At 38.9% G+C, this 26556-nt stretch overlaps 1 protein-coding gene across 1 annotated transcript in view; it reads right to left on the bottom strand.

The window, feature by feature from the left end:
• The window catches only part of LOC133417940 (urotensin-2 receptor), a 35924-nt gene extending 11840 nt beyond the window's left edge, over positions 1-24084 (bottom strand). The window contains exons 1-3 of the mRNA XM_061706192.1: positions 23599-24084; positions 21163-21887; positions 18062-18440 (exon numbers count right to left, since the gene is read on the bottom strand). Of these exons, the coding sequence (XP_061562176.1) occupies positions 18063-18440; positions 21163-21876 (1092 nt within the window). The 5' untranslated portion in view covers positions 21877-21887; positions 23599-24084 and the 3' untranslated portion in view covers position 18062. The remainder of the gene's footprint in view (positions 1-18061; positions 18441-21162; positions 21888-23598) is intronic.
• Between the last annotated feature and the right edge of the window lie 2472 nt (positions 24085-26556).

Below are 26556 nucleotides of genomic sequence, written 5' to 3'. Positions count from 1 at the left end.
TGTTCTCATTAAAAAGAAGTGTAACATCTGCCTGCAATTCATCTTTAGTTCTGAAAATAATAAACTCAGCATCTGTCAACCATCAGTCTCATCCCTCCCTCAAGCGTCTTCCAGTTGCTATAGTCCATCCTTGGCACATGTTCCCATCATGCCTTGCTTCTTCCTAACTTAATTTCGATGATTAATTCATTTACCGTGGCTGAGATGTAAATGGGCAAGATGTTTATGAGGATACCTGAGGATACAAGACCGCATTATACATAGCATCTGCACGCTCAATAATTGAGATTGCTGGAGGTCTTAAAAGATTCATCCAGAGATACAGTTTGGGTATTGGTATCTTGATTTACAATAATCTCAGTGAATAAGTTTTTTTTAATCTGGTGACATAATAATTTAAATTCAGTACTGACATTGAAAGGCCATGCAGCCTCAGCAGGTAGAGACACATGCTATGCTTTCAGTTATGAATTAAGGAGCTCATTCTGTGTTTGTCTCTGGTCCTGCTACTTTTTTGGCAGGTAATTATGTAAAATGAGCAAATTGTATTTTAACCATTTCAAATTGGAGCTCTAGAACCGCTTATGAAGGGCAATTTACCAGCAATCAGAAAAAGTAAACAACTTTAGCTCAAATAGTAGGCAAACTGTCATTCATATTCACAGCTATGCACAATTTTGTGTCTTCAATGAACCTGGCCTGCATCATTTTAAATGTGAGAGGAAACCGGAGTAACTGGAGAAAATCCACACAAGCAAATTAACTCCACATAAAGGCAAGAGCTGACATTCGAACCAAGATCCTCTTAGCTATGCCACCAGGATGCATTCATTCAGTTAAATTAATGCTATCTATTGTGTAGGTGGACAATTAACGGCGTGGAAGAGGTGACCTACTGGGGAGGTCTTTGGGTTTTGCATGCTCTTTTCTTTTTACAGGTCAGTCAGAGTCAAAAGGAATACATGGTATATCTGATTAAGCCATTCACATTGTCATTACCGTACCGACTTCTTATTATCTTCCTTGCCAGAATGCGTAAGATAGAACTATGATTATCTAAACATGTTGCATGCATCCATCCATTTTCCTGAATGCTCATCCTGTTCAGGGTCAAAGGGACCCAGCTGACACTGGACAAAAGACAGACTACGGTCAATCACAGCCTCACAGAGCATCTTAATCTATCTTGTTTATCCTGAGTTGTCAAACAAACAAACAAACAAACAAACAAACAAACAAACAAACAAAAACAATTGCCGATTGATTCACATCAGTGTAATAATGTTTTTTTAGTGAGGAATATTTTAAATAGGCACCTATCACACACAAATAAATTCACACATCACTCACATCAATATCTCACAAAAAGCTCAGGCGATCACTCGGCTGTGAGTTTGCTGCAACATCCTCACACGTTATACCGGATCAGAACTACAACCATCGAGATCGCCAGGGATCTAGGACCCCGTGAAGTGTTTTACATTAGGGCCCTCCACGTCAATGCTCCATACTGAAAATACTATGAAACTGTTAGTCATGGGCTCTTAGTATCGTCATCACTTCCCCCCATAGCTCCCGCCCAGGAGTGACAAGACAGACCAAATTCGAGATTCAGTAAATGTCATCCCATTTTCTAGTTTAGTTGGTTTGAATCTCACATGATGCTATTGACAGACTTAAATATGTATTCATTCTGATAGCACGAGGAGCTAAGAGGAGGAGCTGCACACCAAGACATGAGCGAGTGATATATGTGACATGTCTTAATCTAATCACAGCTTATATTTTACCCAACTTTTAATATAAGTGACAGTTAGTCACTCAGATAATGCAGTAATTCCTGTATGTACTGTAATTATGTACCGTTTTGTAATAATACAGAGCGTTATTAATGGATTGTGAATTACATGTGGAAGCCTTGGAGTGCAGACAAACAACAGTAGCTGTTAAGTTTCTTCCCTTTTCGGTACAAAATCAACGTCACGTAGGCTGACATGCTGCTCTGCTCTCTATTAATCAACTAGCATCGCGACACATCAAAGAATCAATTATACACAGGGAAGTCAGCTGCATTTAGTCTTTATGTAAAAAGACAAGTTGTGGAGCACAAGAGTAGGGTATCAATTATTCTTTTAGTTTTATTTTGCAGTTTCAGTAATTTCAGTTCACGGTTCAATGTAGCATCAAACTCATTCATTCATTTCCATTATTATCAAGTGCTTGAAATTGGGCCTAGTAGGAGGCCTGGCCTCATCGCAACTCCATAGTCTTTCCCTTATCATATCCATCCATCCATCCATCCATTTGGTTATCCTGGTTAGGGTTGCTTATCCTGGTTAGGGTCGCGGGGCGCTGGAGCCTATCCCAGCTGACTTCGGGCGAAAGACGGACTTCACCCCTGAACTGGTCGCCAGTCAATCGCAGGGCACATATAGACACGGACAAACATTCGCACTCACATTCACACCGTCACTGAGTGGGAACTGAAACCACGCTGCCCGCAGCAAAGTCAGGCGAGTGTACCACTACACCATCGGTGACGCCCTTATCATGATGGTTACAAAAACAGTATTTTGTATTAGCCCTGTTGTAATAGAAGGCTGAGGTGAGCTGTAAGTCATTTGCATCAGACAGAACCGCCTAAAGTTGATTGATTTCATTCAGAGTCAACCAGTGATGTGGGCCTTGACTAATGTCGGTGACCTTTTATTAAGACATTTAGTAACTGTTTTAAATGAAAAAAATAAAAATAATATGACTTCCTTAAAGATGAAAGCATTTCTTCAGTCATTTTCAAGACCAGACTGCTTCGTGTTCTGATACACATGGCTGCCCCATGTAACGTTTTTTTTTTCTTCAAAATCTGTGCCAGAAACAACATTCTTCAATTTACTTAGTTGGCCTTGCATGATTTTGATTTATATTATGATTCACATTACATACAATATTAATTACCCATTGCTATGATTTCGGTTCTCATAGTTTAGGATGGGGAGGCAGTGGGATTTTATATTAGCCATTTGGGATTTCTGATTCACATAAGGGGGTAGAGTTGGAATGTATACAAGCGAATGACTTGTCCCTGGAGAACTTTCTAGTTGTATTAGGATCCTCAGCATGCTAATTAATAATGTGGCTGAAGTGGTCACACAATGAATCTGTGAGAACCAGAGTAAAAGAAAGTTTGCTCAAAGAATGCCAATAAATTGCGTCCTCTTCTTGTTTATCATTGTTAAAGTCCCCACCACTTAAATGTCAAATGTCTGCTATCTTTGATTTCAGTCTCCATGCATTATGCTCAGGTCAGTTTGTGTGACAATGTTTTATGAGGTTTAAAAGTTGTACTGTATTCTTGGGGCTCCATCGTTCATTGTTGCCAGTTGAAATTAATCCAAACCTTCCACATCCATCTAATTTCAAAAGTATCCTGAGGACAGCTTGACTTCCACTGGAGTAAAAATACAAGTACCCTGAGGTGTGTTTTCTACGAAGTAATACCATAATCCTTATCTTATTTTATCAACATTACCACAATAGGGTAAGCATGTTTGCCACCCCCCACTGCTCCATGCACATGAACAGATTGAAATTCACCTTTAGAGTGGTTTGAAATTATTAACTTGCCATAATTTTCAGTATACCTTAAAACAAGGGTGTTGTAATTGTAGTTTGCAGTGGTGTTGGATAACACTACATCATACTGAGAGGTGTTTGTTTGTTTGTTTGTTTCAGTGTTGCACTTTCAAGATACTTTGAATGTAATACCAGAGGAGGTGCGCAGCCTGGACTGGTCGCTAGTCAATCCCACTGTTCTAAAAAAACATCTCCCTAAAATAGAGATAAAATGCCTGATGCAGAGAATGAAGGGATTGTAATGTTGTGCTGCAGCAAATGTTAACTTCAATGCAAAAAAAATAAATTCAAAGGCTCCTGAATGCATGTTTGCTATGAATGCTGTATATTTTTGGTTAGTCCTACCCCGCATTTGCATTTCCCACAGTCAGATGTGATAGGCTCCAGTTTAGCCACGATCCAGATGAGGATAAGCGATGAAGAAAATGGATGGATGGATATTTGTGGTTATACGGTGAGGGTTGTTTGAGAAAAGAATCAGAGATACTGAGTGAGGTCTTTTGTGAGATAAGCTTTTTATTGATGACCCTGGTAGATGGCTGCGATTTATTGGCCTACATTAGGCTAGAGAGTGAGTATCTTTCAGGAAACAGACACAAAAACAAATGTGAATGCCTTGTGACTTACAGTGATGGATGGTATTTGGGTTCCATGATTACAAGTGCAACCATTACCACTATGATCATAACAGAAACTCGCATACGCCTGCCTATTTGAATTTCTGTGATGGGACCACACACGGAAGTCCATTTTCTGTACCACTTCATCCTCACAAGGAGGGATGGATGGATTTCCTGCTCCTTATAAACCCTGCAATGCTTTGCATTTCAAAATATTATGGTAGCCTGAATAACACAAAATACGTAACACAATTTTAATCACGACACTGAGCTGTCCTCTAATTTGTGGCATCCAGGTAAGATGCATTTTTCAGGCCATAGGCATAGCTAGCTAGCCAATTGCGTCCTATGGTGGTAAAAATGGCCCAAATAATTATAACTCAGTAACTCACAATTGTGCTGCATAGCCACTGATGGAACACAAACACTTGGTTCTTCTATAGTCCGGGAGGGGTGACTCTAGCTGGACGCTCAAGTGTGTACCGTAGCGCTGTTTTAGCCACGCCTGAAAAAGCCAGCGAACTGATATGGTGAAAAACAGTTTAATGCTATATTACCACAACTCACCACAAGTCTTACCACAAAACCTCTGAATTCACTTTACAGACTCTTTAAATACGGTGGAGGGAGTTCTTTAACCACCAGTGGTAAGTCTCCACACTTACCGTAATTTCTTGTGTATAATGCGCATTTCTTTCCCCAAAAAATTATCAAAAGTCAATAGTGCGCACTATACAGGTATGTAGGTATTTGTGCTGTCATCTAGAGGTTATGAAAAAGCTTTCATTCCAATGTCACTGCCACCTAGGGTTTATGAGAAAGGTACACTTTGATTCTATTATGCCGCCACCTGGAGATTATGAAAAAGGTGTAGCCTACAATTACATTCCGATATGGCAACGTACGTATGACTGCATATACTGTATGTACAGTTGTGCTCATAAGTTTACATAACCTGGCAGAATTTGTGAATTATTTATTCATTTATTTATTTTTTAAATATGACTGAACAACAACCTTCATTCATTTCTTTATGGTTATGTTTTGTTTAATGATAATGCTTTTCTGAAATGCTTGACAGTTTAATTTGAATCCCATTAAATTAGAATTAAAGGTGTTTCGCCTCGTCCTTCATGTTTTCTTTAAAGAATTGTACCCATCTTACAAATTCTGCCTGGGTAATCAAACATGAGCACAACTGTGTGTTTTCTCATTTACTAAATAAAAGTAAGGCTGTGAATTTCAAAATAAGAGCAGGTAAATAAAAAAAAAGCTATTACATGTTCAGATAGAGTGCTTAACTTCAGAATAATTCTCGGAAAAAACTAACAAAATACAGATAATACTTCATGTTTTGATCATATGGGTAGAAGCAAAATCATGCATTGTAAAAATGCATTATACATAGGTAGAAGGGGTTTCCAGAATTTTGAGATCAACTTTGGGGGTGCACATTATACATGAGAAATTACGGTAATTAACTAATCAGAGAAAATGTTTACGTGCCTCGTTAAGTGCTGCTGTTTTTGGTTAGCTCAGTTCATATGGGCTCACCAGTTAACTATTTAATGCCCATGTGAAAAAAATAATCAACGGGGGTAGCCTACTTACATTTATGGCTTTTTTTTTTTTTTTTTTCTTAAAGGGAATAATTTGACAATTTGGGGGCGCCATTTATTAAGTGGCTAACTGAGGCAATAATTATCAGTCATTTGGGGCATTGGAAAATGAATATTCAATAATAGATTATTATTATCTTTTATTTTCATTTCCTACGACAGAAAAATACTAAAGAAAGCGCGTTCCCAAACTAACAATTGTATCTTCATCCATTCATTTTCTGAGCCGCTTATCCTCACAAGGGTTACGGGATTGCTGGAGCCTATCCCTGCTAACTTCAGGCAGAGTACACCCTGAACTGGTTGCCAGCCAATCACAGTACAATTATATCTATTGCAGCAATGCTCTCCATAATGAAATATTTAACGACCTTGATTTAACAAAAGAAAGAAGCAGCTCTCACAAAAGCAACACACCCTGAACCGCTCCATATTTAAATGCACTCAGCCAACTGTAACAAAATAAAAAACTCAATTTCTCTGCTTCTTCTTGAGATAACTAGTTGGCCAGGTGGTTGCTGCCATGAAATAAATGCCACAAGGCCTAAAATGGTTAAGAGACCACCTACATAACATTGCACATGAGCTACAAAATTCCTTCAAGAAACATTCACTTAACAATGAAACGATTAATCATGTCATTCCTTAGTTCGAATGGGCAACCTCATGATTCATGTTCATTGTAAAAAACAAAGCAAGCCTTTTTGTGCACTTTACAGTATTAAGAAACAAAGGTGATGACATGCTGGTTCATTCGGTCCACGCATCTTGGCAGCACCTACCGCCAACGACTGCTGTTGGACATGAAAAAAAAAATGGTAAATGACACTTCTCAATGGCTAACACCCTTATCTCATCTCAACAGAAGCAGAGTCTGTTCTCAAAACAATCCTTACACAATTAATGTTTGTGTGTGAGGGACTAGAACACTTTGTGAGCCACTGAGGACTAGAGTGGGCTAGCGTGCAGAAATGAAAGTGAAAAGGCAAATCTTAAAATGAATACTCTTCTCACGGTTTAGTTCCAATTTTGACAAATATAGGGGCAGTCCTTTAATGCATGCAGCACTTTTCCTGATTCTCAGTGCAACACTGCACCGAATCTCATTTCCAAGATGGCCTCACCCATTAGGCTTCACCTCTCAAATAAAATCCCACAATGTGAGCTTCACGGATTGAAAGAGGACTCAGAAATGAAGTTGTTAGTATAAATCAGTGATTCTCAACGAGTGTACCGGGGCACATTAGTGCGCCGTGAGTGTGCCGAGGGAAATTATAAAATGTTATGTAATTGTTCAAAAAATGTGTCATTTACAATAAATAATGTATCTTTGTTCATCTATTTATGCTAGTGAGGCATAGTGACAGACAGAACAAATAAATGCTCTTCTACAGCCCCAATTCCAATTAAGTTAGGACGTGTTAAAGATAAATAAAAACAGAATACAATGATTTGCAAATCATGTTCAACCTATATTTAATTGAATACACTACAAAGTACCTCACCTATAAGTAATACAATCAAATATGAATATCCAATATGATCCAAGTCCAAAATCGTTACATTTGGCAAAATGCCAAAAATGTGAACAACATTTCAATAAAACAAGTATACAGAATAAGCAATCATTTCCATTTCAATTAAGAAAAATCCTTCAGATTTAATTTCACCCATCCATCCATCCATCCATTTTCAACACCGCTTATCCTGGTTAGGGTCACGGGACGCTGGAGCCTATCCCAGCTGACTTTGGGGGAAAGGTGGACTACACCCTGAACTGGTCGCCAGTCAGTCACAGGGCACATATAGACACGGACAACCATTCGCACTCACATTCACAACGTCACTGAGTGGGAACTGATCCCACGCTGCCCTCACCAAAGTCAGGCGAGTGTACCACTACACCACCAGTGACTCAATTTCACCCATATAATTTGAAATGACAAAAATGGAGATACCCCACTCTAATACTGATTGGCTAATTTAATTGTGACAAACTCAGTTTTAAGTGTTGAATTATGTTTCATAATGTGCATGTACATGAGCAAAACTTGCTGCTCACACATGACCTTAACCCAGGATTAATTATTAATCTTAATCACTCATGAAATTCATTAAATTTGGACATTGGTTTCCACCCAACAGTGACGATCTGCATATTGAATGTATTGTGTATCACTGACAGTGCATCGGTCACTGCCATTTTTAAGTGGATACATCTGCTTCCCTGCATTACTATGTTAATCACACACTGAAACATACACTGTATACACGGGTAACAACAATTATCAAGTGAAGAACTGTATGTCTATTTTTTTGTCTATTTTCAAAATGGCGTGAGCCAGTTGCAATTTTAGATTAAAAAGGGTATTTTATGTTTAAATCCACAGGGGATTCTGATAGATACCTTCTCAGTTTACATAAAAAAGTGCAAATCTGCAGCTCGCTAAATAATTTTAAATATATATGTCGTTGCCTACATGAATATTTATGTATTATATATTTTTGTATGGCGGCACGGTGGCCGACTGGTTAGAGCGTCAGCCTCACAGTTTTGAGGACCGGGGTTCAATCCCCGGCCCCGACTGTGTGGAGTTTGCATGTTCTCCCCGTGCCTGCGTGGGTTTTCTCCGGGCACTCCGGTTTCCTCCCACATCCCCAAAAACATGCATAAATTGGAGACTCTAAATTGCCCGTAGGTGTGCACGTGAGTGCGAATGGTTGTCTGTTTGTATGTGCCCTGCGATTGGCTGGCAACCAGTTCAGGGTGTACCCCGCCTCCTGCCCGATGACAGCTGGGATAGGCTCCAGCACGCCCGCGACCCTAGTGAGGATAAGCGGCTCAGAAAATGGATGGATGGATGGATGGATATTTTTATATTTGAATAATTATACTTTTTCAGTCTATATATTTATTTATTCATTTAGACAAATGACAGAACATTAATTTTTAAGCTTTAAAACAAGTTATAAGATTATTTTTTAATATATGAATAATTACACTTTTTTAGTATATATAAATATTTATAACATTTTGTCTTACACAGAGGAAAACAACACAGAAATGTTTATGGTTTGAAACAAGTTATAACATTCATTATGATAAGTGGTTGAGAATTTTTTTTTTTTCAGATTAAAACAATTAAATATGAAACGTATATTTTGTTCTGTTGATCCAGGGCCACAGGAAAAGTCTGTTGTCATGGAGAAAGTGTTTCTTGTAAAGCGATATTATTCTTTTTACAAGGTCAGCATCCATCCTTTGTAACCTCAAAGCAAAAATAAAAAAAAAAGAAAAAGAAAAAAAAAAGATGCCTTTGCAGTTGCACAGTCGGAACAAATATCAATCAGGATGAGCGACAGCACTGCACTGGCAATCTTCACGGCTTCACATGTTCTGCAAGCAGGTGATGACTTGTGATGGAGGAGGCCAGAAATTCAGTGAAAGGGTTCTCGAACGGCTCTTCACACCCGAGCATTCTATAATACGTTCAACTGATGTTTACCATACTCGTGAAACCATTTCCGTTATTAGAGAAGAAGAACATGGGTTAGAAATTTGATACATTTATGTTATTTATCAAATTAAGCATGCAGCAGACAGTTTTGTTGTAGGACATTTTTATGTTAATATTTATGTTTTGTCATAGACAAAAACACAGTCCTGTCCGTTGTAAAACATATCGCTTAGATGACTCAGATGAATTACTTCTCAATACATTCAGTAAGAGCCTGACTTTAAAGCCTTGTTTCTCTCTTTTCTTTTTGCAAAAATCCTGGGAAGTTAGACTTTTTTTCTTTTTTTTTTAAATCAGATGACCTGGTTCTATGTCCGCTTTTCTTCATTGGAATAAAATGGAATTTGAATAATTTAAATATCTGTATGTAATAATTATTGACTGTAGAAGGTAGCCTTAATATATTGGAACCATGATTTAAATTGTGGTCGTCTCAGCAATATTGGAAGTTAAGATTTGAGAGAACCTTTAAGTTAGTTAAGTTATTTGGAGGACCGAATGGGTTTACATTTTCACGAATGATCAAGATCAGCAGGTTCTATGCCCATCAAAGTTGTGTAAAAAGAAAAAAAAGATGTCCAAAATAAAAGTTTCCGTCAATGGTAACATTTTAATTTGTCTGATCAACTTTTGAAGTAAAGTTATGATTGATAAAAGTCTTGGTTTCACAAAACTTTTTTTCACCGGTCGTGGTCGATGTATTAGTGGATAACATTAAATAGTGTGTATTTGTTCTGGGAAGTCTCGATTGGCCATATTGACAGACAGTCACATTACCCTGGTAGGAGTCATGATTGGTTCCTTGGACAGAGAAACTTCTGACGTGAAACCAATTAAAGAACATTCGGCCATATTCTCCTGTTAGCGCCTAAGTTTTTTTTCTTTGTTTTTTAAGGCGCCTGACATACACACCTTTCAACGATGCACATTCTCTCATCCAGACTTCTGACGAACACAACGTGCGTAATCGTGCCAAACTTGTGTGAATCCAACAAAGCAGCATGACTCACTGGAGTCTGAGGTTGGCTGTAAATTGTGGAGCAGGGTGTTTTCCTGAGACTCGTGAATGTCATAGAAATCCATTTGGAAATAAATCAATATTAAAAATCCCTTTCGCTCACGCTAACAAAATAACACTTTGGAGGAGAGCATTTTTTTGGAGGAGAGCATTTTTTTGTTTTATTCTGTAGGAAATAAATCCAATAAAAGAAATGTATTCAGAATATTGTAATATATATATATATATATATATATATATATATATATATATATATATATATATATATATATATATATATATATATATATATAAACCCTACTTTCATCACCTGACTTTGATCACCTGAGTGAGGGTGTTTAATTGTTGAGACCCAAAACACCTGCCAAGCACCTCAGGAATCATCACCGACAATGTTATCCATCTGATCCTTGATGTATCCTAGAATCGTTACACTAATAATGGGCATATGGATCCTGCCATAATTGACAGGAATGGGTGAACTATTGGCTGTTTTTTGTCAATATTCGTGTTTAAACACATTGACACAACACATACTCAATGTGAACTTGAAGTTGTCATTGGAGCGCTTTGGTGATGCTAGAATTCAAAAGCGCATGATATTTTCCTAAACTGAAAATGACAGTCTTTGTTTAGCTTAGCTGATTAGTGTTAGACTTACATTTTCTAAAAAAAAAAAAAAGAAGAAATAGAAAAAGAAAAAAAACTTTTTGCCAGTGGACACATTTTCATTTAAATTGATGTGAGATACTCAGTCCACGTGCTTATACGCAGCAGTATTGAATTATCTTATGGTATGGATGCAGTACAAAATACATGTTTTGATTACCTTAAAAAAAACCTATGGCTTGAACAACTTTAGAAACTTTGCATGGGAAATTTTGCTTTCTGGACGAAGTGCAGATAGGACGTACCCATCAACGTGAGCTTGATGTTGTTTACTGTAGATTGGTGATTTACAGTGTACCCTTGTTTGTTCAAACAAGCAAATAAACCTTTAAAAACACTTGTTTGTAACTGCAAGGAAAGCATAGACAAGGAACACATAGCCAATTAAATACTACATAAAACGTAATGTTCTAGATCTAATATTTGTGTCAATCATTAAACAATCAAATTAATTAGTGACAGTGGCCAGTGGAGTAATGTGGAGGTTACACTAACTTAAATCAAATGGGGGAAGAGTCAGCCCAGGCCAACAATATGTAAAATGTAATATTTGTATTGTTTATGTATTATTCATTATTTCTGTGTTTTCCTTGCTCAGTGTTGGCACTTGTTGCCACATATTTATATGCAATTTGCATGTCTGTGCATGTTTGTTGTTTCATGTGTTCAGCGAATGTAAACACAGCCATATCTATTATGTGAAACTTGAAATGTACATAGAAATGGGCACTTCAAACATACATTATAGGCATTATCAGAATTAGGCACTTGGACCTGCATCTTAAAATCTAGCCAAAGGCTTAAAGCACCGCAAAACACCCATCCAACCATTTTCTGAGTCGCTTCTCCTCACTAGGGTCGCGGGCGTGCTGGAGCCTATCCCAGCTGTCATCGGGCAGGAGGCTGGGTACACCCTGAACTGGTTGCCAGCCAATCGCAGGGCACATAGAAATAAACAACCATTTGCACTCACAGTCATGCCTTCGGGCAATTTAAAGTCTCCAATGAATGCATGTTTTTGGGATGTGGGAGGAAACCGGAGTGCCCAGAGAAAACCCACGCAGGCACAGGGAGAACATGTAAACTCCACACAGGCGGGGCCGGGGATTGAACCCGGGTCCACAGAACCGTGAGGCTGACGCTCTAACCAGTCGGCCACCGTGCCGCCTGCACTGCAAAACAATCATGCATAATTTTGGTTTTCAATACCTTGATCGTTTAAGGGCCGCCGTGCACCGAACGATGGCGGTTGAACGTGACTAAACTGGACAACTGCAAACAAATTACATTCAGCAACTGACACCCACACAAGCGGCAGTTGACTCTCGCACATATACCAACTCGCTGCAATGGAAAAAAATGTGATCCCTGGCATTCCTATTGGAGGCTCCACATATACTGTCTTGCATTATTTTTTCAAATTAAAACTCAAACAACATGGCTCAATTGTCAAGATATATATACAGTATGTATATAAAACAGACATAATACATCTATTGGCATGAAACCATTATAAGAAACTTCACAAGTAACTACAACCTTTCTATTTTACAGGTAAAAGCTTCTTAACACACTGGTGACAGAACATAAATGACCATTTCTAGCTCCCAAAATGGGTCAAGCCAATGTAATGAGCTTGGTAGATGAATAGGCCCTCCACAATCATGGATGTACAAAAGAGTTATTGCATGCCTGTCCTGATGACCTTTACAGCGATAACCTCTAATTTAGTCGTTCAGACCTCTGATTTAGTCTGTAAGGAGACAGGAATCCACCTGCTATTACATTTGTTAGTTAAGACTGAGACAAGAAAATGACAACCAATCAAAGTCCTCATCTGTTGTTTAACATGTTGTCACAGATGGGAATTACTTGAATGTAGTGCTGACGTTAGCAGGTCTGGTCATGGGACTGATGCAGTTCTACCTCTATAAATGAATGGTTATCGAGCTTGAACAGGGTAGAGGCCCATCCTTTGTGAACAAAATGATTTTTTTTTGTGAAAATGTGTGCATGTAGATGGATTAGACAGTCGATATTTGTCAACAGAACAAAACTTTTCTCACATGGGCTGAGGACTGGCATTGGAGACTTCCAGTGGCTCGATGTTGGGCAACTGTTTAAAATGACTATTTTGGTTTTACATTTTCTTTTCATTCTTTTTTACCGACTTTGGAACTGTATGCTTTTCACTGGAAAGCAACAATATGTGACAATATGCTCATTCTCTCCTGATTATCTTCTTTTTTTTCTTAAGTTCTTCACTGTACACCCCCTTGAAGCTGGTCCTTCTTTTGGATTGTCGGAAAGAAGACAAAAAGTAAAAGAAGCAAAACACAATGATGTTCAATTACTATCAAATGTACAACATTTATTTATTTTTTTTTGCATATTTTTAGAATGTGGAAGGAAGGTGAAGTGCCTTCAGAAAACCCACACAAACACTGTGAGAGCTCGAGCTGGGATTCAAAATCAAGCGCATCTTGACTGTGAGGCTAGTCACACATGACACTACTAAATTTTATACATTTAAAAATTATATTACACCAATTTAAAGCCTTCAACGGAAAATTCAACCCACTTACTAAAAATATTCCCTTCAAAATACTGTATTTATCATGTACAATAAAAAATGAAATAGACTATCGTTGTAAACTTTTTTTCTTTTATAAATTTTCCAGTTCCTCACATTGTTCTTTTCCTCCCCTTACCGAACATGAAAGGAAGAAGCCAGCTCTACAATGTACATTTGAGAGAGCAATTAACCAATGTTATGCAACATGTTTTCATGTCTAATTGTTCATGTTGTGGAGTTCTTTCCACCTAAACAGTGCCCTTATTAAATATGGATGGGGTTGCTATTGTTGCTGAGACAGCATTTCAATAGTGCCCTAAACGAATGTCTTCATCAATTGTTAACGTTCCTTGCCTATTAGTGCTAATCTTAGTCACTTGAGAGGGACTTTCCATCCTTTGTACGTATACAGTGTATGGACTAATTAAACTAGTGCAAAGGGAGATTACAATTTTGCTGCAGTGAATATTAACCAGTCGATTTAAAGTATAAAACTATCCTGCATGCTGCTATTTCCTGTGTACACTGGCCTTTTCCTGCCTTTTGTTACTGTAATCATGATACTATCAAGCGTCATTATGAGTTAGAAACGCTCTGCAATTGGCAGCCAGGGATCTGTCACCGTCTGGACACATGATACGGTCCACTTGATAATTTAGCAGTAAAACTGTTGCACTCTAGAGACTTTTTCCAAATAAAATCATAAAAGGAAATACATGAAAAACCATACAGACTAAAAAAACTGTAAGTTTTTTTATTTTCAAAAAGGGAAACACAGTGAGGGACTGGTTAGCACATCCGCCTCAAAGTTCTGGGGACCGGGGTTCAAATCCCGGCCCCGCCTGTGTGGAGTTTGCATGTTCTGCCAGTGCCTGGGTGGGTTTTCACCGGGCACTCTGGTTTCCTCCCACATCCCAAAAACATGCGTGTTAGGTTGATTGGAGACTCTAAATTTCCCGTAGGTGTGAATGTGAGTGCGAATGGTTGTTTTGTTTCTATGTGCCCTGCGATTGGCTGGCGACTGGTTCAGGGTGTACCCCTCCTCCCGCCCGAAGATAGCTGGGATAGGCTCCAGCAGCCCGCGACGCTAGTGAGGATAAGTGGTAAAGAAAATGGATGTAAACATTTTACAACTATTCACTACTGACTGACTCTGTAAAAGGCAATTTATTTTTAAAATCTATTTTTCAAGGCTGCCAGTGTTAACCCAGTGACCATTTCTTTTTATTGATAAGAAAATGAATAATGAATAAAATGTCTATGTGAAACTCTACTTTTATAGTACAGTATATAGTTTATGTGTCAGCCATGGATTTGTGCATGACACATTATTCAATATTTTTATTGCAGGGTTGAAGAGTTATACAACACTTCATGCACAAAGAATCAATTTCTATCCATGATTTGTTTCCCTTCAACTGTCATTTAACAATGGTGAGACCGTTCCACAGTTGGATGCTTGGGCTTCCAAGAGGGAAGAACTGACACATCCTAAAATCTTTGTTAACTGTGTAAGTAGTTAAGTGATGTTCTTAATAAAATGTAAAAACAATGAATCGTGTACTTGCCCTTCCTTACATTTGAAGAGTGAATAATGTGTTAACGAATGAGCAGTGGGATTCACACAGAGTATAAATGCAGCTCATAATCTGGTGTGCATTGTGATTTTAAATTAATCTTATTCTTATCTCATTGTCAACTTAAGGGGAGTACACAGATTCTGTTTTTTAACACCTCAACTGATTATTAAAATGTGAGCAACCACACAAATGAATAACTATTATTACCCGCTCAGCATCCATTGCAGCCTGGCCATCATGGAAGAAGGATCCCCCCACTCCCATGTGTGATACATTTCCGAGGTTTCTTTCTCAAGTTTTTCCTTGGAAGGTTTAGCCCTCGGGATTTTGTTCATTTTTGTGAAACCAAGCCCTTTGAGACTTTTTCCGATTAAGAGCTACATAAATAAACTTGACTTGACAAATGATGAGGAATATATGCGCATGTGTGCTCACTGCTGTTTTTGTGTGTAGTGTAGCTACTTGAGATGATTAACACAGCACACCACAAACATAACGATATCTCCACAGACAATCGCTCGTCTCCTCCCACAAACCAGAGGTCTGCTGTTTTTAATTGGAAAAAGCCAAAAATGCTTATATTTGGTCTAATTATCAGTATGTGTGTACAGTAAACCTTCATTTATGGTGACTATTAGCACGTAACTATTAAGAGTAGGTGTACGCTGCTTGAGTGATGTGAACAACAGCTCATGCAGACATGGTGTGATCGGGCGAGTTCCTGCCTTAAGCACTTGCCCCCATTCCTCACACTGACGGTGATGTTTTTAACTACAGTACAGTAGTTGTATAAAATCAAGGTAGACGTTGCTCTTTACTTGCATTTGTTTCTGTCGATACTGTTATGAGTGTGTGCATTATCTATTCGTCAGGGCAAGGTTGTTTTTTTGTGGCTTTATTTCATAAAACTCTGACTGTGGCTTGTGTTTTAAACAGTTGCTTTTCCAGTCATAATCATTGTGTCCTCAAGCAATTTCAGTCACTGCCCAATGTATGAGTTGAGATTACTCAGAAATATCTTTTTTTTTTTTTTTTTTTTTTTTGCTAATCGTAAGAGCCCAATTGACCTTAAGTGAGTCATTGCTGCCACGTTAAAATCATATAACCAATAACGCTAACTGTATCAGAGATGTACAAGTGAGTAACTGCACTACACTGACCTTTAAAAAAAAATCTATGATGCACTAAATATTCAATAAGTGAATCGTGTTATAACGAGGGATGACTGTACTCTGCTTGAGCGATATTATACTGACAACTCAGTACAGAGATGTGTGTTGCTTTCTCTCCAATGAGATATACGGTTCTTTGGTTGTCATCACGTTTCATGACACACAAGTGCTTGCCAGCTCTAAAGCTAATAAAAATCCCAGTGTAAATATCCACAGCAATTCACCCTTTGCCAGATATACTGGACTTGACTTAGCCAGCTTTGAGCTGGTGAACGAGACAATTGACACTGATACTATCACACTGCTTCACCACTGAGAGTTGTTTTTAATTTGGAGAGATATTAGAGGTGTGATTGCACAAGAACAAGTAGACAAATACAAATATCCCCTGGGCCTGTGGATGAAGTTATGTATCACTCAGCGCATGATATTCCAAGGCACAGAGTACAGCAATAACTGTGTCTGTTGCAACCATCTGTACTGATACTATAGACACACAAACCACGAATCAGGGGTGAATCCTAACTGATACCAGTTTTAAGTTATTCAAAAAACATTCATTCAATTACAACATTGCATGATGGTAGCACTACTACAACCAAATAGCTTTTCGTAGCAAGCTTGTATGTATTCAGATTCTAAGCTCCGGCATGTTCTTCCCTTGCTTGCATCTTCCTCCCCCATTTCAAAAAGACCCCTGCAATTGGATGGCAACCAGTCCAGGATGTATCCCGCTCAAAGTGAGCTGGGATAGGCTCCAGCTCACCCCTGACCCGAATGAGGACAAGCTCTATAGGAAATGGAGGCCTACTGTATGTCTGTGCCCATTCCGCTCCGTCACACTAGAATACATTTCTACTGAAGGAAAAATTTGCAACAGACATCTAATTTTAGTATGAGAGCATCTCAGTTATGCGTGTGAGAGGTAATCCAGAAGTACATACCTGACGGCCCCTGATATTACCCATACAATGTGTACAACAGCCATGCAGATTGACACTTGCATAAGTTCAGACAAAAAAAAAAGAAAAGAATAGAAAAGAACCACCTACATTCTGTCTGAATAATTGGAGACCATAAAAGTAGATACAGTAGATGAATGAAAAAAGACTCCCCTTACATTCACATTTTTACAAATATGGGTATCGTAAAAATGGCTTTTAGGCTCTAACAGTACATTCAATTAGAATTTGACAGTGAGTGTTGCTTCATAGTTAAATTTAGGAACTTGTGACAGATAACTTTAAAATCCCAGTACTCAAATATGAAACACAATGTGTTCTGAGATGCTGGCTTATTTGACTTTCTAAACAATTTTCCACATGGGAACTACAGGAGTGGTTTCCAGGATCAAAACAATCGACATCATAAAACCTTTACAACACTACCAGCATTTTTTAATCGATAAATGTTCTGAACTATCATATGTGTGTAGAAAAAAAAACGACACTTCTAAAATTAAAACAAAACACTCAACACTATGTTTGTTCATCTGTACTCATTTCAAATTCAAACCTTTTACTATAATAAAGCCATTAAGAAGTGAGCAAGGCATTGTTAAACTGCAAATGTTGTCGTAGAATCTTCTGTTAAGTGAAAAATCAGGACCACCCAGTTAAACAAAGTACAATTGTATGTCATAAAAACATGTGCCTACCTCACAAGCTGCTGTTGTGGGCACGCAAGGAGGCTGTATGTGTGAGCATGAAGCTCTCTGTACACTGCTGACTGCTTGCAGATGGCGACCTGCGTGGCGAGCGCTGCAAACGCCCCCTCCTGTCAAAAAAACTCCCAGCTGACCAGGACCGGTTGTGCTTCCTTAAGTACTCCTTGTAGTTCTTGGTGAGCAATGTGTATAGGAATGGGTTGATGCAGCTGTTGGAGTACGTCAGACATGTCGTCAGGTAATTGATGTTGCGCTTAGCTGCGGAGGACAGGGGCAGTGTCGGATGGTACTGACCCAGGAGTTGCCAGATCCAAAAAGGCAAGAAACATGCCCAAAATAGGAGTACGATGGTGAAAATCAGGTAGAGAACCTTTGGGGTGACAAAAGGAAAGAGAGAAACTGTTGAAGTAAAACATGTCACTGATAGCAATAAATCAACTAAATGACTCCAATTCTGTTTCCATGGAGAGCAAAGCTGATTATAGGGTCCTGGGTTCGTACTCAGAAGAACTCTAAATTACATGCAAATATGCTCAATAGGAGTTATGGGCTGATTTTAAATATATTCTTATGCCATGACGCCATGTTAAAACCATTGCTTTTCTGTCCATGATCTCACCTTTGATCCTCTTGCACAAAACCAATTTAATGGTTATAAGTGTTTGAACTGAGAAAAATAACAGCTAACGTTTCCTAAGAAGACCCTTTTTTTTCTCTTTAAAGGTAACATGTTCCGCGTTGTTTTCCACAACTGTTTTCCAAACAGTTTCATTGTATCTTAATCACATCTGCGACAGAAATTAAGAAATAAAGAGTTGGCCAATGCCAAGGACGAGGATGAAGCTAGGGCTCCAACTAGACCGGAGTGTGAAGAAAAAAAGCAAGACCCCATGAAGCCACTGACATTGCCAATTACACCGAAATTCGTTATCAAAACTTAACACTGAATCTAATCTGTCACATGCATCAATGCTTCCCTTTTGCCTTTGACATGCTAGAGCTTCAGTTTTGTCACTTGAAAGTGGCCGATGTTTGCCTAGCCTAGCTGCCAAGTCATGGCCTCGGCCCCACTGTAATCTTGTAACATTGAACGGTTAAGAACGGATTACCGCCACATTTTGAGAAATGAAGATATACTTTTATGTTGTTTAATTTCACACTTGCTGGGTAGGAAGGCCCTCCAGAGCCAATTATAAGCAATTTCAAACAAAATTTTCCAAAATTTCTAAAATCCTCATAAAATGAATTGGAATCTATTAAGATTAGAATAACATTATTTTAAGCATTTACAGAAAATGTCTCCTCTCCACTTTGTAATGAGTTTGACTTTCTAACATTATTTGACGTACATTGCTTTTGGCACAAATACTTTGTACTGAGTTGAGCAAAGACACACCGTTCTGAAGGAGTAAGCCAATTGTTGCCCCCTTCCTTCAATTACTGTAAGATGTTGAAAACCTTGGAAAATGAAAATATTGTTTTGAGCAGCTGACATTTCCAGCGAACCATGGCTGACTGATGTATGCAAGTCAAAATCCAATCAACTGAATTTGCTATTAAAATCTTGAATTATGTCGTTGTAAAATGTAAATCCATTACTTTGAATACATTGTACTGTAAGCTTGAGGGATATATGTTGTTTTACATTGCCACACATTCTTACAAGATGACAGGAACATACATTAGTTGACTCAAAAATATTGGTTTGACCCAAAAAGAGGTATTATTTAACCAATACAGAAAGTTGATGACTGCTTCAGACCAATGTACACAGCAGACAGACCTGTTGTGTGTTTATGGTGCTAATTGTGGTGTGTTATAAAATGCTGCTGTATAACTTGAAAAACATAAAAATGTTTTTCAAGTTATACTAAATGATTGTTTAGCCAGCTTTGTTTTTTTTTTTTTTTTTGCTGAATATTTTTTATTTATAATTATTTTTAGAAATTACAGAAAATAGTTCTAGTCCGACGTCATACCATAAATCCCAATATCAAATTCAAGAAGTTAATAACCGACATTTTGTTGGGTCTAAAAGCGTGTGTTCCTTTTTGTACATACTGTACAGTATCTTGGGAATCAAATTAGAAAAAACAAAGACATTTGTTAGAGAACAGAGCAACAATGGGTGTGACATCTTATAATCGACAGCGTGGATGTTGACAGCGTCACCGCAATTTGGCTTGTGCCTTGATAGTTTTCCTAATTCTGGACTGTGTTTGTGAAGCTGATGGCTTCATCATGGTCACTCAGATGGCTTCCTGCTACGTGCCGTATGTGCTCTTTTGTGCGCTCTTATCATGTGTGCAATTGATATGAGCCCATTGACAGTGACGTCTGTTTCCAATGTGTTTGTGAGAGAGAGCAAAGCAGGAGCAAAAAGATCACTTCATATTCATGTGATGAACAGGGGAAACAGGAGAACCGGTTGTGTTGTTTTTGTGAATCAATCACTGCTCGGCTCTTAGATGGAAAATCTGTTCAAAATTGAAACCGGTTGGACATTTAACACCACCTCCCCTAGGAATCTTGGCTTGGATGGTCCTTAAAAAGTCAGACATACAGTATAATGGAAACTTTACTTTTTAATCACTTGTGGACAAATATGGATCTCTGGAGTGGCTGCCCACTTATCAAGTGTGAAAGTGCACAACCAAGTAAATCTTCTGTGAGCGGCCTCCATCCCAAAATGTGTCTATAAATCCAGCGAGGATGATTTAAATAATATAGCTCCCCACACGGTATCTCCGCCCATGATTTAGCAACTAAGCTGGCCATTTTGCATGGATCTGCACACTGATGGTAAGTGTACTTTGACAGCTTGATGATTAAGTGCTACCTCCATGAGTGAACCTAAAATTGGTGCAAAGATTCAAGGGTTGAGCCCAAGTAGTAGTAATCATTTATTCAAAATAAACGAAATAGAAGTTTGATTTGCTCAATAGTCAATTTCCACAAAATTCTGTGTAAGGATGGCATGATTTTATATTTGTGTTTTATTTTATCCAAATGAGCAACTATGGACTAACTTGAACCACAGAATCCTAAAACAAAACCAAATGGTGCCAAAGTCTACAATGAGATCCACTGACCTTCAGATTGGGAAGCTTATTGGTCGTTTTGAAGGTCACCGTCTGTGAAACCCAGTAAGTCCGAGCTAGCTGGATGTAGAGGTAACCAATGATCAGTCCTGGGGCAACAATGCTTGTGCAAAAAAGGAAGGTGATGTAAATCTTATAGGACAAGGATGACAAGGTGGGAAGACACATAGCCTTGTTGCCCACCTTCATCAGCTGAATGCTTACGATCATCGGTAATGTGAGGATAAAAGAAGCGCCCCAAACTAGCAGCGCAATGGCTTTTCGATATTTTTTCGACCGTTTCACCGTATCCAATGGCTTGAGCACCGCAAAGTAGCGCTCAGTGCTCATGATGGTCAGTGTGAAGATACTGGCGTGCATGGTCAGAAAGTCCATGCTAATGAGGATCCGACAGCCAACATCCCCAAAGTACCACCCCTTTAGGAAGTGTGTGCACACTACGAACGGGATGGTGAGCAGATACAACAGATCCGCCAATGCTAGGTTTATGATATAAATGTACATTGAAGCTGCATTCCGCATGGAATGGCACATCACCACAAGGGTGTAGATGTTTCCCAAGACTCCCACAAGAAACATGATGGCGAGGATGGTGCCAATGGTGAAAGTGACAGCTGGGTCCTCATGAGAGCTCTGAGGGGGGTCGGTGGCATTGGTGCTCCTTCCCACCAGGACTTCCACAGGAGCCATGGACACAGTGGTCATCTCAGAAGATGCTATAACAAGGAAATACAAGGAGTTAATGAAAAAACTTGATATCTTATCAATGCTGTTAATGTATCCATCCATCTATTATACCACTTATCATGATTTTTCAATCCCCATTCAATCACAGGGCAAATGTAAATGGGGACCGAATTAGGAATCAGTCCCCTGACAACAGCAGGAAATTCAATTACAGTTGGAAAAATATGATTTGACAATCACTAAGTGTTTGTAATTTTGCCTTGATATAAATATATTGTACATATTGCTGGCTTCAGGCAGAACCCTCACATCTCTAAAACCATCACTTTTCAGGACCCCCCCCCTCCCAAAAAAAAGAAAAAATGCCATTAACATTGCATCTTCGTAAGAGAAAGCCATTTTCAATACTTTAAGTTGGTCAATAATTTGCAAACATGTCAAACCCGTGAGGTGACTGACCAATAGTATATCCATCCATCCATTTTCAACATTGCTTATCCTCGTTAGGTTCGCAGGGCGCTGGAGCCTATCCCAGCTGACTTCGGGCGAAAGGCAGACTACACCCTCAACTGGTCCCCAGTCAGTCGCAGGGCACATATAGACACAGACAACCATTCGCACTCACATTCACACCATCACTGAGTGGGAACTGAACCCACGCTGCCAGCACCAAAGTCAGGCGAGTGCACCACTGTATCATCAGTGACTTGGGCCAAAAGTATAGATTTGTGAAAATATGAAATTGACCAAATTTGGACATTAAATGTTTTTGCCCAACAGTGATGATATACTAATGAGATTTGACAGAAGTGTAGGCTTTAAATAAAAATGTGTCACAAACATATGGTAGGTCATTTATCATTTCGTAATGACAGCCATTTTATGCATCACAGGTGTATGTCAGGGACTCATTAGTATTGAAGATAGTCACTTGACAATACGGCCATAATCTGAAAGTCTGGATCCTGTTAACATCTCCAAATTGTGAGTTCCTTCCCAGACACCTCCAGTTGCTGTTTGTTTGCATAAATTCCTTCCCATGTCTTCAGTAAGTGGCAAGCATCCTCGATTGGGTTGAAATCAGGCCACAGGATATTCTGACATTGAAAAATATTCAATTTATTTGACTTTGCAGAACAACTTGCAGTACTACAACCACATATCCTTCTATCATTGTCTTGCAGTCATTTACTCAATATTTTAGAAAATCTGAGTTGCGTCATACTGCTTGTAGATTTGAGGAGACTAACATTGGACAACAGCCATTATGAGGAACGCATACACTGTTGACGCTTTTATAACAGCTCTGAAAATAGCTTTGAGCTTGTGCCAGGTGTGGTTTAAAACGAGACAAAAACACCATGAGTTGTTTGATTCAATTGTAGTTTTTTTTAATTTGTTTTATTTTTTAGCTATTGTGTTTTACTTTATATGGCAAAAATTATGACATGATGATTGTCCTGATTACAGCGGCTACCTAAGTTAATGGGTAATATCCTTAATGATGAATGATTTATCTAAGAGTTCGAGACAAAATGAAAATGTATTCTTATCATCGCTCAGACAGTGCTGCATGTACTGCCTGTATATTTTTTTGTCAGAAATCCTTGCTAATTACTCCAAAGTCTGCAAGAAATTACTTAGAATGTGTAAGCCTCTTTAAAAGGCCTGTGGACTAATTTTACAAGTCAGCCTGTCTGCCCTTTGCAACTGTAATTAAATGGCCATGCAAGTTAGTACCTGTGTTGTCTTGTTTGAAAGAAGCCTTCAGCACGTTTCACCAGTTCCATCAGCCATGCTTTTGTCTAACTTTTTCCTACCAAACTTGGCATGTATGTCCAAAATTTCACACTCCATAAAAGCAGCTCGGGGTCCGTGAGGTGAAACAAAAGGTGAATAAAAGAAAAAAAAAAAAATTCCAGTTCTCTACAGGGGCACAAAACAAATACAATTAATCTTCTGCTGTGACCAAAATCTGAGCATTGCCAAAGAGTCCCTCAATGGTAAACCCAAGGAGTTTAGAATTGAAAGGTGCAGATTTACAGTAGATCAGTCTCACAAGTTCTCTTCCATTGCGTCTATGCAGCTTGGCAGCAAAGTTGTGACATAAAAGGAGCAGGAAAAAAAATATCTAATGACAGAAATATAAAGACAGATCTTCAGTGAGCTGAAGATGACAGAGAAATGAAGACCGCATTTAAGCTACCACGCGTCTCAGAGAATCCCCCCTCAGCGAGTGTATGTGAGTGAGTGAGCGTGAGGTAGAGAGGCAGTGAGGGAGGGGAGAGGACTAAGGAAGGGAGGGAGAGCCAGTGAGGCTCTCTTACTAAAAAAAAATGGGAGGGAGAAGACAGAGAAGATCTGGCAATGGTGAGGTATGCAGGAAATGTGCATTCCATCTCTAACCCTTGTACCACCCATTTCCATAAGGATGTATAGCAGTGTGACCCAAGACCCACACTGACGTAGGTATACAAAAAACAATAGCCATCAGAATTAATTGGTACAGTACACACTCCTCTTTTGTTCCACAGTGGCATCCAGTAACACTTTTTATGAATGGAAAGTATCAGTGGCACTGTCTCCTCTGCATGGAGATGACCCAAGCTTTGTCCTCTCAATGGAACAATCCATTCACAAGGTAGTAGTACAGCTGGCTCACAGTATTCCCAACTATAATTACAAGAGAAGCAAAGTAATACAATGTAATACTATACAATTCTGTATCACTCCAAACTAAACTTTAACGTTACTTAATCTTTAAATCATAACCAGGGTTAAATGAATACCTCTCTGGCACCTCATTGGATTGTGTGGACATGATCTAAAGTTGGTACAATGTCTGAATTCCAGTCAAGGTGGTCAATGAAAAAAAGCCAAATGAGGTCAGCGTCTGTAAAACCTCAGACTGTAAATCTGAATGTGTTGTTATTTTGTCTTTTTGCTTCATTTGGTAATCCACTTCTGGACCAGCACAACCACAAATTAAAAGGATGATTAGATTAAGACTAATGGGCTTTAGGGGGAAGGAGCCTTCAAGAGTGGCTTTCTGGGCACATTTTGGTGACTTTCTCTCTCTCTCTCTCGCCATGTGTGTATGCGTGTGTGTGCGTGTGTCTGTGTGTGCGTGTGTGTGTGTGTGTGTGTTAAACCTGCAGTAAAGGTTAAATGGAAATATGTTTGAATTAAAAGCAATATGAACCAATACATTCATTCATTTTCTATAGTGCTCATACTCATTTGAGGCATAGATGAGTTAACTTTGGGTAAGACACACCCAAGACCAGTTGCAGAAAATCACTGCACTGTATTATTATTATTATTATTATTTAACATACAAAACAAAAATCATTCTGGTATAACACATTATGATTATACTTATACATGCTCTTTGCAACAATTCTAATGCTACAACCCGAGAAAGTATACTTACCTGCTGACAGAGTTACATTCAAACAGAATCAGCAATCATAATCCAGGCTGGGTTCTGCATGAGTTTATTTATGGCAGTCCTCCCTGCCACAGATCTCAATCTGTCCTTCTCAAAGCATATACATCAGAAATTGTTTACTGCTGGATGGGAGATGGTTTCTTACTCCAGAACTATGTAAAGCATTTGTCAGTTACAGTATTTAACATAAAAATCAGTTTTGCATGCCATCACTGACAATGTAATAGTTCACCCGTCTGACCTCTATTGCACTAGTGATTGACTGGGGAGTCCAGGGTGTCGTCCATGTTTCGGTCAGCTGTGGTAGGCTCTAGCTCCCTATGACATTCAACAGGATAAATGGAATAGAAAATGGATGGATGGACAGTTCTGCATGTCCCCATTACAAGTTGAAATATGAGAGATATAACCTTGCTTGCCACATCCTGGCACACCCCCTTAAAAAAGACTTGACTAAATTGTCATATACAGTCTGTGCAAAGTTTTAGCCCACCTCTAGCTTTTCTATTTTAATGACCTGTTTCACAGCAGTTATTTTGAAATAATGTTTTAAAAAAAAAATACACACAAATTGCTAGCGGGGTTATGGTAAAAATACATTGCAGATTCTTACAAAGCTTCGCAGGGGATGAAAAGAAAAAAATGGTCTGGTGAGGAAGCGGATACAGGATATGAAGATATTTGAAATATGGATCAAACAAATCATTATGGTTAAAGATCTTATATACTGGTGTTGTCATGGGTGTGTGTTCTGGTTGTGGTTTTCCCCCTGTCTCGCACACACCTGCTCCTGAGAACATCTTCCCCACATGTGCCTCGTTCACCCTAATTACCCCTTGCATTTAACCTCCTGTCTCATTCTTTCTAGTCACTAGTTCGTTGTACCTTGTCGTCGCGTTCCAGCATTCCTTGTTTCCACGTCACCGACTCACAGTAAGACTCGACCCTGTTCCGGTTATCGACCTTGCCTTTTTGCCTCGCATTTTTGGATACTGTTGCCTTTTCTGGATTGCCTGCCTGTGTACCGACCTCTGCCCGTATATTAAACCTCTCTTTTTTGAAACTGTCCATTTGTTGTGGAGTCGTGCATTTTTTTGGGTGCTATCCTCTGTTCCGTTCATGACAGGTGTAGTAGCAGCATGTATTACTTTGTGTGTTACAGAAACAATCATCCATCCATCCATTTTCTGAGCTGCTTATCCTCACAAGGGTCGTGGGAGAGCTGGAGGCTATCCCAGCTATCATCG

Source organism: Phycodurus eques, chromosome 19 (assembly GCF_024500275.1).
Source record: "Phycodurus eques isolate BA_2022a chromosome 19, UOR_Pequ_1.1, whole genome shotgun sequence".
NCBI classification, from domain to species: domain Eukaryota; kingdom Metazoa; phylum Chordata; class Actinopteri; order Syngnathiformes; family Syngnathidae; genus Phycodurus; species Phycodurus eques.
Note: the sequence above shows the minus strand (reverse complement) of the source record. Positions and strands in the feature narration are given on the sequence as shown.